The sequence below is a fragment of the Heterodontus francisci genome, chromosome 8 (genome assembly GCF_036365525.1).
Source record: "Heterodontus francisci isolate sHetFra1 chromosome 8, sHetFra1.hap1, whole genome shotgun sequence".
Taxonomy (NCBI): Eukaryota; Metazoa; Chordata; class Chondrichthyes; order Heterodontiformes; family Heterodontidae; genus Heterodontus; species Heterodontus francisci.
Window position 1 is genome coordinate 19340920 of NC_090378.1, and position 13044 is coordinate 19353963.

Consider the following 13044-nt stretch of genomic DNA (forward strand, 5'->3'; position numbering starts at 1 on the left):
ATAAACTACAGCTATTAGCTCCCCGCGGGAGTAGCTCCTGCCGGCCCCGTGCTGCTCCCGCCTCCTCTGCCGCCGCCGAGAAAGCTCACCGTGTCCTCCGGGAGGTGGGCGACAGCTTCGAGCGCCAGTACCAGCAGGAATTTGCCGACATTGCGCTGCAGATGCGCTTCGAGCCGCATTTTAATTTTAGTTAGACTTTATTCCTGTACTCCAATCCCCTTGCAATGAAGGCCAATGTGCCATTTGCCTTCCTACTAGTCTGCTGCACCTGCATGTTAACTTTGTGCATTCTTTGTTCGAGTATCCCCCAAGTGTCTCTGAATATCAACACTTACCAGTTTCACACCTTTTAAAAAAAATTCTGCTTTTCTATTTTTATGATCAAAGTGAACAACTTCATGCTTCCCTACATTATACTCCATTTGCCATCTTGTTGCCCACTTACTTAACCTGTCTATATCTCTTTGCAGCCTATCTACATCTTCCCTGCAACGAGCTTTGTATCATCAAACTTCGATACATTACTCTGTCTTTTCATCCGAGTCATTAATATAGACTGTAAATAGGTGAGGTCCCAGCACTGATCCTTGCAGCACCCCACTATTCACTGCCTGCCAACTTGAAAATGCCCCATTTGTGCTCACTCTCTGCTTCCTGTCTGTTACCAATCTTCTATCCACGCTAATATATTACCCCCAACACCATAAGCACTTATCTTGCTTGTTAATCTTTTATGTGGCACCTTATCGAATGCCTTTTGAAAATCCAGGTATACTGCATCTCCTGGTTCCCCTTTATCTACCCTACTAGTAACATCCTCAAAAAACTCTCAAATTTGTCAAACAGGATCTCCCTTTAGTAAAACCATGCTGACTTGTTCTCATCATACTATGCTTTTCCAAGTGCAATGTTAGGACTTCCTTAATAGTTTCCAGCATCTTCCCAATGACAGGCTCACTGCCATTTCTGTTTCCTTCTGCCTTCCTTTGCTCCATCACTAACAGAACTTTTGCCACATGCCTCAAACTCTGGAATTTTTTTCTTAAACCCTGCAGCTTGTTATTTCTCTGGACATTTTACTGCATTGAAGGTGCTATATAAATGCAAGTTGTTGTCTTCAAAAGTCTCCTCAAAACTATTTGTACCTTCAGCCACATCACATTTTTTACCTACTTACTCAGGATCCTCCTCATTCCCCTGTGAAGCACCTGAGGATATTGCTTGCCTGTAAGCTGTTTTACGAATATGTGATGGTGTTGAATGATTTAAATATCTTGTCATGAATTTAACTAGCTGAAATGTGGATATTAATTGGTGTTGTGAAAAATAACTCTTCGATTTTCTGTCGACAGGTAGCCTAGAGGTTAGGCTTATGGGATGTCAAGACCTGCTAGAGACAGTTCCTGGTCGATCAAAAAATACATTTGTTCCTTTACCTGGCTGGAGCCCAAATGAAACCAGATCCTCCTTTATAAGCAGAACTAGCAAAAGCAGAAGTGGGAATAGCCGATATCCTGTCAAAACAGAAGATTTGTCCAGTTGAGTGAATTTTTTTTTTTAATGAACATGTGTAGTTGCAACATTACTTTATGTATGGTTAGTTAGACAGATTATCGCCATCTACTCTGAGCAGAGGAGTTGACCATCTTTGGGAACTTCACTCTACACAATGTTGCTTCATACTTGAAGGAGAAATTGGGATTTATTGAGACAAAAACCAACGCATTAAGTTATGTACTTGTGCACCCTTGCTCTGTGTTGTCTAACTTAGATATAAATTAGAATTTTTATCCCTCCCCCTTTTTTCTCACCTCATGTGCAAGTGTAGACATATGATGGTGCATGTGTTTGCAGCACTCTCTTACCTTGTTTTAGTAGCATTATTATTGGTTAACCCTTGCAGGCAAGAATGATTGTCTACCGTGAGTCCAAAGATGGCTGCTAAGCCGATTCGGGATCTACAGACTCTCTGGCATTTAGGGCATTTGTTGTCATCTGGGATGTCTGGTCGTATTTTATTAGTTCAGGTCATTGTTCTTTTGGCTGCTCTCGCTTTTCCTCTTCATTTTGTCAGTGTTGGTTCTCAATGCTGGGATTGTTCCCTCTACCTGGTTCAGTCCAGGGCGATGGTCTCCCAGGAGTTGATGTCAATGTTGCATTTCTTCATGTTGGCTTTCAGCACATCCTTGAGGTGTTGCTTCTGTCCTCTGATGCGCCTGCTCTGACTGAGCTGGGAGAAGACCACCTGCTTTGGGAGCCTGATGTCTGACATCTGAACTATATGACCAACCCAATGAAGCTGATGGCAGATAATCATAGTCTCTGCTTGTAAGAGGACACTGATGTTGGTGTACCTGTCCTCCCACTTGATATGTCGGATCTTCTATAGGCAGCATTGATGAAATGACTGCAGTGCTTTGAGGTGCCTCTTGTACCTTGTCTATGTTTCAGCCCCAAACTGTAAGGTAGGGATCATGACCGCATGGTAAACCATGAGCTAGGTTTCAGTTTTGATGTCACAATCTTCAAACACTCACTTCCTCAGGTGGTCAAAGGCTGCAGCAGCAGGCTTAAGGTAACGCTGGGTTTCTTCGTCAATGCCAGCTTTCTGTGAAAGATAACTTCCAAGGTATGGGAAGTGTTCGACATTTTCCAGGCACTCATCATGAATCCTAATCAAAGGGGCTGGGGCATGTGCATTTGGAGCTTGCTGATGGAGGACTTTGGTCTTCTGAATGTTGAGTGCAAGTCCCATCTTCTCATGCCTCAGTAAATATATCGACTATATTCTCTGAAGATCCATTTCCAACACCACTTACTACAACACCATCACACTGGAGTTCAACTACTGAACACAGAAAAGACAAAGTAGTAAAGTTTGGGACCTGGAACATTAGGACCCTAATAGACACACCTACAAGTGAATGCCCAGTGCGTCGTACTGCCTTTGTCGCCCGAGAACTCCGGTGATCTGACATTGACATTGCCACTCTGAGCGAGACCCTGGCAGCTCGTGGAACACTGAGGCGGCTGTGCCGCCTTCTGAAAGGGGAGATCAGAAGATGAATGCAGAATTCACGGAGTTGGATTAGCCATCTAGAATGAACTTGTCATCCAGCTTCCCTCTTGGAATGAGCACCTCATGATTCTTCGTCTCAAACTGGCAAGGAGCTAATACGCTGTCATGATCAGTGCATATGCCCTAACTCAAGATGCTGATAAGGAAACCAAGGAAGATCTCTATGCCAAACTTGCCAAGCTCTCTGGGGTTCCAAAGGACAGGCTTATTCTTCACATCCGTGTTTAATTTTTAATAGCATCAGTGTTTAATCTTTAGTAGTGTAATGGGCATAGGAAAACCCCAAATCCTTTTGTGGTTCAGTGGCTATATTCATGTTCAAAAGACCCACTTAGCTAATGCAGCTTTTAAGTGAAACATTATTGAAGTAAAACCAGTAACTTAAAACCACGTGGTAGCAGTTTTGGTTCAAATTTGTTCTTTAGAATCAGTAACTCAAAACACACTCTAGCATCTGTGTGTTAAACCTAGGGAGCATGGTTGAAATAAGTTAAACAAAATCAAAATGTAAAGTAGTGGTTAGGTGATGCCAAGTTTGGTTTAATGCCTCTTGTTTGTAGGAGGAAAGGAAGTATGAATGGCTAACTTGTACTTACTTTAGGGTTATTGTGGAAAACATGGCGGGTGGGACGTGCTAAAGGCAAAGGGTGGAATGTACTCCCTAAACTCATTATTCATTTTGTATAGTATTTAAAGCTGGAAGCTTTCTGATCTGGGTCAGTAATGTGAGAGTGCACATTAATTCAAGAAACTTCTTTCCCCACCCAGCTCACAGCATAAGGAGTCCTGCTAATTTTACTCTTAATTTGTTAAAAGGTTATGTAGTGGGAGAGACCTCATAAGTGACCAAATCCTCTTGCACTGTCTAACTGAGTATTTATTATTTCTGTACAGATGAGATTGGTGCTGTACTGAAGCTGGACAATACAGTTGTTGGGCAGACTAGTTGGAAACCAGTTTGCAATCAGTCATGGGATCAGAAGTTTACATTAGAGCTAGATCGGGTAAGCAAGAAAAACTGCGGCACCATTCTTTCTTAGAAGTAGGACATTGCTTTATTAGTGAGGGCAAACTCTAAGCTGGGATTTAATCACTGCAATTTAATGCTTGTCTAAATTGTAAATGAACAAATAGTGCCATGTGGTATTTTAGACCAGTTTGGCTGAAAAACTAGGCATGAAATTTTACATAGTGGCCATCCTATTAATTGGCCATGTAAAAAGATAAATGCAAGGTTAAACTCTTAATTCCCTACCCAACCACCAACAGATGTTTGCACCAGCCTTGCCTTTGAGCCTGTTAAAATAATTCATGTAAATTTTCTGAGCAAGGTGAATATCTCTCCTCAACTGCGTTCAAATTTTAAATGGCATCAATTCTGGAAGAGCAACACTTGCAGGCAGAAAGGCAGAGTGTGTCAGAGTTCCTGCTATTCTAATATAGGTGCTTGTGCTTCAGTTTAGAATAAGGGTTAATTTCAAAACCAAATAGCCAGCTTTTATCAACTAAACATTGATATGCTCTGGAGGCCTGTTAACGTTGCTTTATCATTTGTTGCATCAGGGTGCAAAAGAAATATGTACCAACCTTCTCATCAGATTTTCCATCATCCCTTTGGAAAGGTGCTTCATATTTTTTAGCTCTCCATGAATAATCTCTGGCACAAACTATAATCTTACCATGCCATGGGTATAGAGTGATGCACAAACCTGACAGAGCCATGAGTAACTCTGCCCTTATCTGCAGAAATGTTGGGAGTGAGACCAAATTGCAAACCCATTTTAAAAATATGGAATGTTGTACTTTTCAGAGAGATGCAATTTTAAACCAAAGTAACAAGTGACTCCAAATGAGTGAAACTTGACATCTTGCAAATGTTGCTGAATTATGAGGAAGATTCTAGTTTTTCAGTTAACCAGATTTAATTTTAAACTCTTTTTAAAGTCACGTGAACTGGAGATGTCGGTTTATTGGCGTGACTGGCGCTCCCTCTGTGCTGTGAAATTTCTGCGATTAGAAGACTTCCTAGATAATCAACGGCATGGAATGTGCCTATATCTAGAGCCACAGGGTACACTCTTTGCAGAGGTATGGATTATCTAAAATTGTAACTTTCCTTTTTTTGCTTTTGTATTTGTTGCATGTATAATGTGTTGGACTGTATTTTCCAGGTCACTTTTTACAATCCAGTCATTGAAAGGCGACCAAAACTTCAAAGACAGAAAAAGATTTTCCCAAAACAGCAAGGTAAAAATTCAAACCAAAGTAGAAACTTTTAATTTATTTTTAACCAATCAACTAATTATGGTGAAGGGAGAGTAGAAATCACTATTGGAGAGTGTGTACTCATGTAAGGCATGTAAAATCTTTTGCAACAACTAGTAGATAAATAGCTGCCTTATTCAAACACTTTTTTTTTATTACTGTAGGCAAAACGTTCCTTCGAGCTCCTCAAATGAATATTAATATTGCCACGTGGGGGCGATTGGTGAGGAGAGCTGTTCCTACAGTAAATAATTCTGGCACTTTTAGCCCTCCAGCCTCTATCCCTGCTGCAGTGCCAGCAGTTTCTCACTCAGAAAGAACAGATTCAACTGGGTATGTATTCTTTTTGATTTTTTTTTTTAAATCAATGTCTGGAAAGCAATTCAGGTAAGTGATTTGCAAACAATACAAATGTCATAAAGGAGAACTTTTTCAAGTTAAATGCTTATGAATGTTGATTACTTCTCGGTCTGTTGCATGTGATTTATATTTATTTAAAGGAGGAAAGTCTATAGAGTATTTTTTGATCAAAGTAGTTTCCAATTTTATATAAAAGGTGGATGGAAATCTTGATTTACCTTTTTTTGAGAGTTGGGGGAAAAATACTGTTTTCTGACCTTAAGTCAGTCTTCTCAGTTTTGAGCAACTCTCATGGTTGCTCATAGGGAGTAGTCCTGAGCAGCTCTATTGAAAGTAATGGAAGCTGAGAATGTACATTAGTTATTCTCCTTTGTGCTTTGATGAAGTTTCAGTCATAGCCATCTGTCAATTTGTAGGCAACCTTCAGTCTGACCTAAAGTTGCCACCAAAAGCTATATCTGACTGCTGTAGTCAAGAGCATTTTTATCCTGTCAAGTTGAAGAAAGAACAGGTTGTGTACCATATGAGTCACTAGGAGTTTTTCAGTCATTTGCATCCCGTGGGACCATAATTGAACATAATTGTCTTCAAAGTATGCTTTGCTTTGTGGAGTGGGAGGAATTTAATACGCACGTCAGTCTTGGCTGAGTGGCAGCATGCTTTCCTCTGAGTCAGAAGGTTATAGATGCAAGTGCCAGTTCAGTGACTTGAGCACTATCTGCCCTCTTGCGGATGTCAAAGATCCCATGGCAGTGTTTGAAGACAAAATGGGGAGTTCTCTGGGTTTCTTGGCCAACATCGATTTTTCTATCTTATGAAGAGTGATTGAGCAATTTAGGCCTTTACTCTCGGGAGTTTAGAAGATGCGAGGAGATCTAATTGAGGCATATAAGATGATTAAGGGGTTGACAAAATAGACATAGAGAGGATGTTTCTTCTTGGGCAATCTAGAACGAGAGGTCATAGTTTTAGGATAAGGGGTAGGAGATTTAAGAGCGAGATGAGGAGAAATTACTTCTCTCAAAGGGTCGTGAACCTGTGGAATTCATTACCCCAGAGTGCGGTGGATGCCGGGACATTGGGTAAATTTAAGGAGGAGATATACAGATTTTTAATTAGTAATGGGTTGAAGGGTTATGGAGAACGGGCAGGAAAGTGGAGTTGAGACCAAGATGAGATCAGCCATGATCGTATTGAATGGTGAAGCAGGCTCGAGGGGTTGAATTGCCTACTCCTACTCCTAGTTCTTATTGCTGAAAACGAGAGACATTTTATTGAAGCTTTTCATCTTGCACACATCAGAACAATTCACGAACACCATTGTAAGGGAAAGCAACAAATTTGTGCTGTATGAGAAGAAGGTGCTGATTGCTTGGCAAGTGGATGCCAGTGTGATGCTAGGTATATAGGTCGTACATCCCAAAGACTGACGGATCGTTTCAAGCATGTCCCTTCTGCTGTTCATAATGGGCAAGGTACAGGCCGTACCCAACCAGCCTGTGCTTGCAGAACTCAACATGGTGTCCAATATTAGATGTGATTCTGCGATTAGACAACATTTGTTAAATAGTCCTCAGTGTGCTAAGAATTACGCTGACAACCAATTTAAAACTATCAGTCGGGCTTGCAGTATGGAGCATTTGCGCGTACTGGAAACTACATATATTAATACACAGAGCCCTGTTCTTTGCAGACAGAAAGAACATGTACACACATTGCGCCTGTTTCAGCTAAACAAAATAAGTGACAACCATTCGCTGATTCATTCCTCAGGGCAATGTCCTGACCTGAGTCAAGCTGTCTTGTTTAAATTTCAAACAAAGCTTGGCATTAACTGTCAGTCACCATAAGCTGGTGCATTCTCCATGGCAACGCCTCTACCAATCAATCAGCAATCTGTCTCATCAAGAATAAATTTGTTGGTTGCCCTTACATTGGTATTGAGTTGTCCTGATGAGTGCACGATGAAAAGCTTCAACAAAATGTCTGTTTTCAGCAATACTCAAGTTCTGTACTACCAAATGACGTATTCAATAGTTAAATACTTTGAGATGGATGAGATGGTATAAAATAACTGGCATAGATTTGCTAAAGGCAAGTCACAAGCAAAAGTTGCAATGTAAATATATCGGCCATCTTTGTAACACAGTGTACATGTTCTAGAGTGGGGCATGACCAGATCTGGCCTGCAAGCTCCTTTTTAAGTGGTGCTGTAAGTGCCAGGCTATTCCATTTACATAGGAAGGAACAGGAGTAGGCCATTCAGCACTTCAGTTTTTAAATGTTCAGTCGATCCCCAGCCGCAACAGCTTTTTGAGGGGGAGTATCTCATTTCCACTACCCTGTGTGTGAAGAAGTGCTTCTGGGGATGACCTGAATGGCCTAGCTCTAATTTTAAGGTAATGTCCCCTATTCTGGACTCCCCAGAGGAAATAGCTTCTATCAACTCCTTTAATAATTTTAAAGACCTCAATTAGGTCACCCCCTTAATCTTTTACACTCAGGGGAGTGCCTTTGTTTCCTTACATCTCCCAAATGCCTTGGGGTGTTTTTCTATAGTAAAAGTGCTCTGTGAATGCAAATTGTTTCGACAACTGTTGCTTCTGCTCAGACTCTGGGCTTTAGACTTCCCAGAGCTGAAAAAGCCACAATTGGGAGCTATCTTTTGGATTCAGGAAGTTTGAAAAGCTGAGAAACAGAAGCTTTCAGGTTTTTGACCTTTGACAGTGAGGAGGAAAGGAGAAGTTGATTTTTGTTTCCATTTGAGGGCTCCATTTTCCATGTGGCTTACCCACTGGCTGTGACATGGATGTGGCGACTAGTTCCCAAAAAGCTGAATTGTTCAGTATTTAAGTATCAAAATTAATATTGTAGAATACGTACTACATCAAAGGAGCCTAATTTATCTATTAGAGCTCTACAGTGTTTGATTTAAATTAATTAAAAGTGCATTAAAGACAAGTTTTGGCATTTCAACTCAATTTATTTGTTATGCTTTAGAGATCTACCAGTAACAAAACTAGAATTTGAACCTGAACCACCGCCTGCCCCTCCACGAGCTTCATCTCTTGGAGAAAATGGAGGAACCACAACAGAAATAAGGATCCCAGACAATATACAGGTAGGAACCTGAAAAACTGTTTAAAAGGGAAGGTTTAATGTAATGACGAAGAGGTTTCTCTTTCATTGCTCTTCACCTGTGCTGTCGTAAAGGTATTAATTAAAAACAAGAAATGCTGGAACCACTCAGCAGGTCTGGCAGCATCTGTGGAAAGAGAAGCAGAGTTAACGTTTCGGGTCAGTGACACTTCTTCGGAACTGACAAATATTAGAAATGTCACAGGTTATAAGCAAGTGAGGTGGGGGTGGGGTAAGAGATGACAAAGGAGAAGGTGTAGATTGGACAAGGCCACATAGCTGACCAAAAGGTCATGGAGCAAAGGCAAACAATATGTTAATGAGTTATAATAACGGTATTAAAAGCTGATTCCTAGTTGTCTGTTCAGACTGCTCCTTTGTTTTACTGTTTATGCCATTAGGCCTCCTACACTGTAAGGACTACTTGTTGAGCGGTACAAAAATAATACAACAAAGGCACATAGTTTCGCTGCCTGTCATGAATTGCAATAATGGGTCATAGGCAACAGTGTCCATTGTTCTTGGAACAAAAGTTTCTGTTGTCCTGTTATGGAGGCTGTGCAGAGAAGGCCTGTTTCCAGACTGTGTCTAGGCACCAGTTTTAAATCATGGTAAAAAGACATGGCTTTGGGGCCACCAGTATGTATATTCTTTAAATAAATGTGAACTTACAAACGTGGACTTCGCATAGAGATGACGCTCATATTGACCATCCAAAGTTTTTTTTTAAGAAGTCAGGTGATTATAATAGATTGAGTGTATGTTATGAACTTACCGCTGTAATCCCTTCATAGTAATTAAATGAGGGCGGGAGAATGAGTGAGCAGTGTGCTACTTGGATGCAAAGTGGAGTTTAATCACAGCGGGAGATGGTCAATGACTACTAATGATCTGAATATAGAATCATAGGAAATTACAGCATAGAAGGGGGCCATTTGGCCCATTGGCCCCCTATGTCTGTGCTGGCTCTTTGAAAGAGCAGTTGTGCTTAGTCCCATTTCACTGCTTTTTGTTTTGGGCCTGTAAGTTCCTCACCCTCGGGTACTTCTATAGCTCCTGTTTAAAATAATTTATGTAATCTGCTTTTTCAGGTAGAGCATTTCAGTTCCCAACAACTGAGTGAAAAATATTCTCCTCGTTGCCCTAAATCTTCTGCCAATGATTTTAAATCTCCGACCTCTGATTCTTGATCCACTCACCAGAGTGGGTAGTTTTTCTCTATCTGCTCTGTCAACTGTCATCACCTTGAAAACCTCCAATAGGTCATCTCAGCCTTCTCTTTCCAAGGAGAGCTGTTGTAACTTTTCCAACCTCTCTTCATAACTGAAGTCCCTCATTCCTGGTTCACCACCACTGTACCTTTTCTAAGGCCTTTACATCTTTCTTAAGGTGTGATGTCTACAATACTCCAGCTGAGACCTAACCAGTGATATGTATAGTTCTGATTCTTATTGATTTTCGCTTTCACATTCCTAAATGACACGGTACTTAATCAAAATTGGAAATCCTTTGACCTTAAGTGACAAGTGTAAACTTTTCTTGAGGAATGTAAGTATTATGAGTCTAACCTTGCAATTTGGGTGAATAGATTATTGTACATTTCTAAATATTCAATATGTTAAGCTAAACTTTTTATTTGTGATGCACTTGCTATTCCTCCTGTTGCAAAATCTTTTATTTGGCATTGTATTTTTATTTTGGACCAGAAATAGCACTGATTCTGTTTGACTTTTTTTTTTATAGGAAGCGCTTTCAACTTTTGATTTTCTAAATGATAGAAACAATATTGTTTCAAAAGTAGAGAACAATATCATTTCTGTGCCTGAGCTACCCCACCCAGAACTAGATTTTCGAACACTCCCACAGTCGGAAGATAAACGGTATAGTATTTAAATTTCAATTTTAAAATTTAAGAGCTCTTAAATTGAAGAAATATGTAAATGGCCTCTATTAATATGACAGGTTCTAATCCAGAAGGGAAGCACCAAGTGGTTACACTTGTTATACTTCAACCTTTCAATTTTTAACTCTTCAGAATACAGCCAAGATTCCAGTTCAGCCTTCTGGACTTCAGATGTGTTGCTGTACTTGGCAGGGGACACTTTGGAAAGGTAATCCTAAAATGAGAAATAGAACGCCTATTGCATTCATTTTGTACAGTTCAGAGCAATGAAATAAGTATTTAACTTTCAATCCGTTTATAACGCAGGTTCTTCTTTCCGAGTACAAAGTCACTGGTGAAATGTTTGCTATCAAGGCCTTGAAGAAAGGGGATATTGTTGCTCGTGATGAGGTAGACAGGTAGGTTTGTAGGAAGTATATGTTGTCATAATACAATTCTGAGCCTATAAATTTCTTTTATGAGAGATCTTATACCCGAGCAAAAGTACGGCACCAGAATATGTCTATTTTAAGGAATTTCAGGAAAATTCTTACTTTCCCTTAATACGCGTCTTTGAAAGAACCCCTAATAAAACACCTTATTTTTTTCTCCTGCAACTGGCATTGGTGACATTGCATACACTAACATCCAAGAAAAGCTTCCTCTTTCATGTGGTTGGTTGATGTGATGCAAGTTTATTCCTTTTTAACTTTGGAACTATGTTTTTAATTCAATTGTAATCACACAATGGATAGTCAGCCAAGTCAAACAGGAAAGTCACAATAATAAGTGTCTCCTAGGCTGGTGACCAAATGAACAATAAGTAAAGCATATCATCAAACTAATAAAGATTGCACCATCCCCCATTGCATCACAGTGTCATCCTCATCTTCGCAGTGGAGATTTTCCCACTGTGTTTCAGGTTACAATTTTAGCACTGAAATATAGGTCTTAATTGTAGCCGCCATTTGACTATGTTTTTTGCCAATATTCCCACTCAGAAAGATCATAGTCTCAGGTTTGAGCCAGCACCTACATTTAGAAAGCGGTGTTTAATTTAAAATGAATCATTGTCACAAACTACCACTTATATTTTTTTTGATATATGGAACTAATCATAGCATCTACAATGTTTCAGGTGCAATAGAAAATGACTCCGGATTTTTTTTTTGATAAATGCTTTTTGAATTGAATTGCTGGAGTACAAAACTTAATTGTATTGTGTTTCTTCTTCTGTCTGCAGCCTTATGTGCGAGAAGAGAATTTTTGAGACTGTGAACAGTGTCAGACATCCGTTTTTGGTCAATCTCTTTGCCTGTTTTCAGACCAAAGATCATGTATGTTTTGTAATGGAATATGCTCCTGGTGGTGATTTGATGATGCACATTCATGCTGATGTTTTCTCTGAACCCAGGGCTGTGTAAGTATTAACTCATACTTTTAGCACATGGTTTATGTATGCAACAATGCCAATCTTTGCAGAGTACCTGACACCCTCTGGCTGCCTATTTACATTTTTACATTTCTTTTAACTTCTGAGCATTGAAGGCAGGAGAACTTCAATGACTACATTACAAATGTTTAATGTAAATCCTTGCTGCGACATTGATCCCCACAATTTCATTAAATATCTTTTGGTGTTTATCTTGCTACTGCTAGTTCACAAGTGAAAACAAAAGTAATCGCCTGATAACCAAATCACTCTGTACAGCATGACTTTTTTTAAAAACTCTTTCCCCACAAAGCTCAAAACATGAGGGGGTTTCCATGCCAACCTTTCTTCCTTAATCAGACTGATTGGCTATTTATTTTGTTAATGTTAGTGGGATGTTATTGTGTGTGAAATGGCTGCCATCTTTTCCTGCATAAATACTACTTTTCCTTCAAAATAACACATGGGAGATAAAGGGTTAATAGAGTTTTGAGTGTAGAACATTGCTAATTATCAGCTTCCTCGATGCTTTTTGTTTTAAACATTATTGTACATTTGCAATTCTCTTATTTGGTACAAAAAAGTTAAACAGCCTTGAGGCTTCAAATAATTCCAAATGCATAAATTTTTGAGTAATCCAGCAGGTCGATACATCGAGTTTGGGAATAATCCAGTTTATACTCTTGCAAGTTAACTGCCATAGCTACTGATCTGTCTTGCTGTGTAATGTCACATTTCTGGTTAGCTGATGCTGTATTTTGTGTCTCGACTTAAATTGTGCTAAGGAGTTATAGCAGAACTCGCACCCTAACACTTCCTCAGGAGTTCTTCATCTTAGCATGAATATTTGGGACAGGGCTGGTTAAGCTGAAAATGGGAGATGACCTA

The 13044-nt window shown here is 39.8% G+C and overlaps 1 protein-coding gene across 1 annotated transcript in view; it reads left to right on the top strand.

The window, feature by feature from the left end:
* The window catches only part of LOC137372676 (serine/threonine-protein kinase N2-like), a 127418-nt gene that overhangs the window by 97751 nt on the left and 16623 nt on the right, over positions 1-13044 (top strand). The window contains 10 exon segments of the mRNA XM_068036719.1: positions 1353-1538; positions 3974-4083; positions 5024-5167; positions 5251-5326; positions 5509-5677; positions 8705-8825; positions 10586-10722; positions 10878-10953; positions 11052-11143; positions 11968-12142. Of these exon segments, the coding sequence (XP_067892820.1) occupies positions 1353-1538; positions 3974-4083; positions 5024-5167; positions 5251-5326; positions 5509-5677; positions 8705-8825; positions 10586-10722; positions 10878-10953; positions 11052-11143; positions 11968-12142 (1286 nt within the window).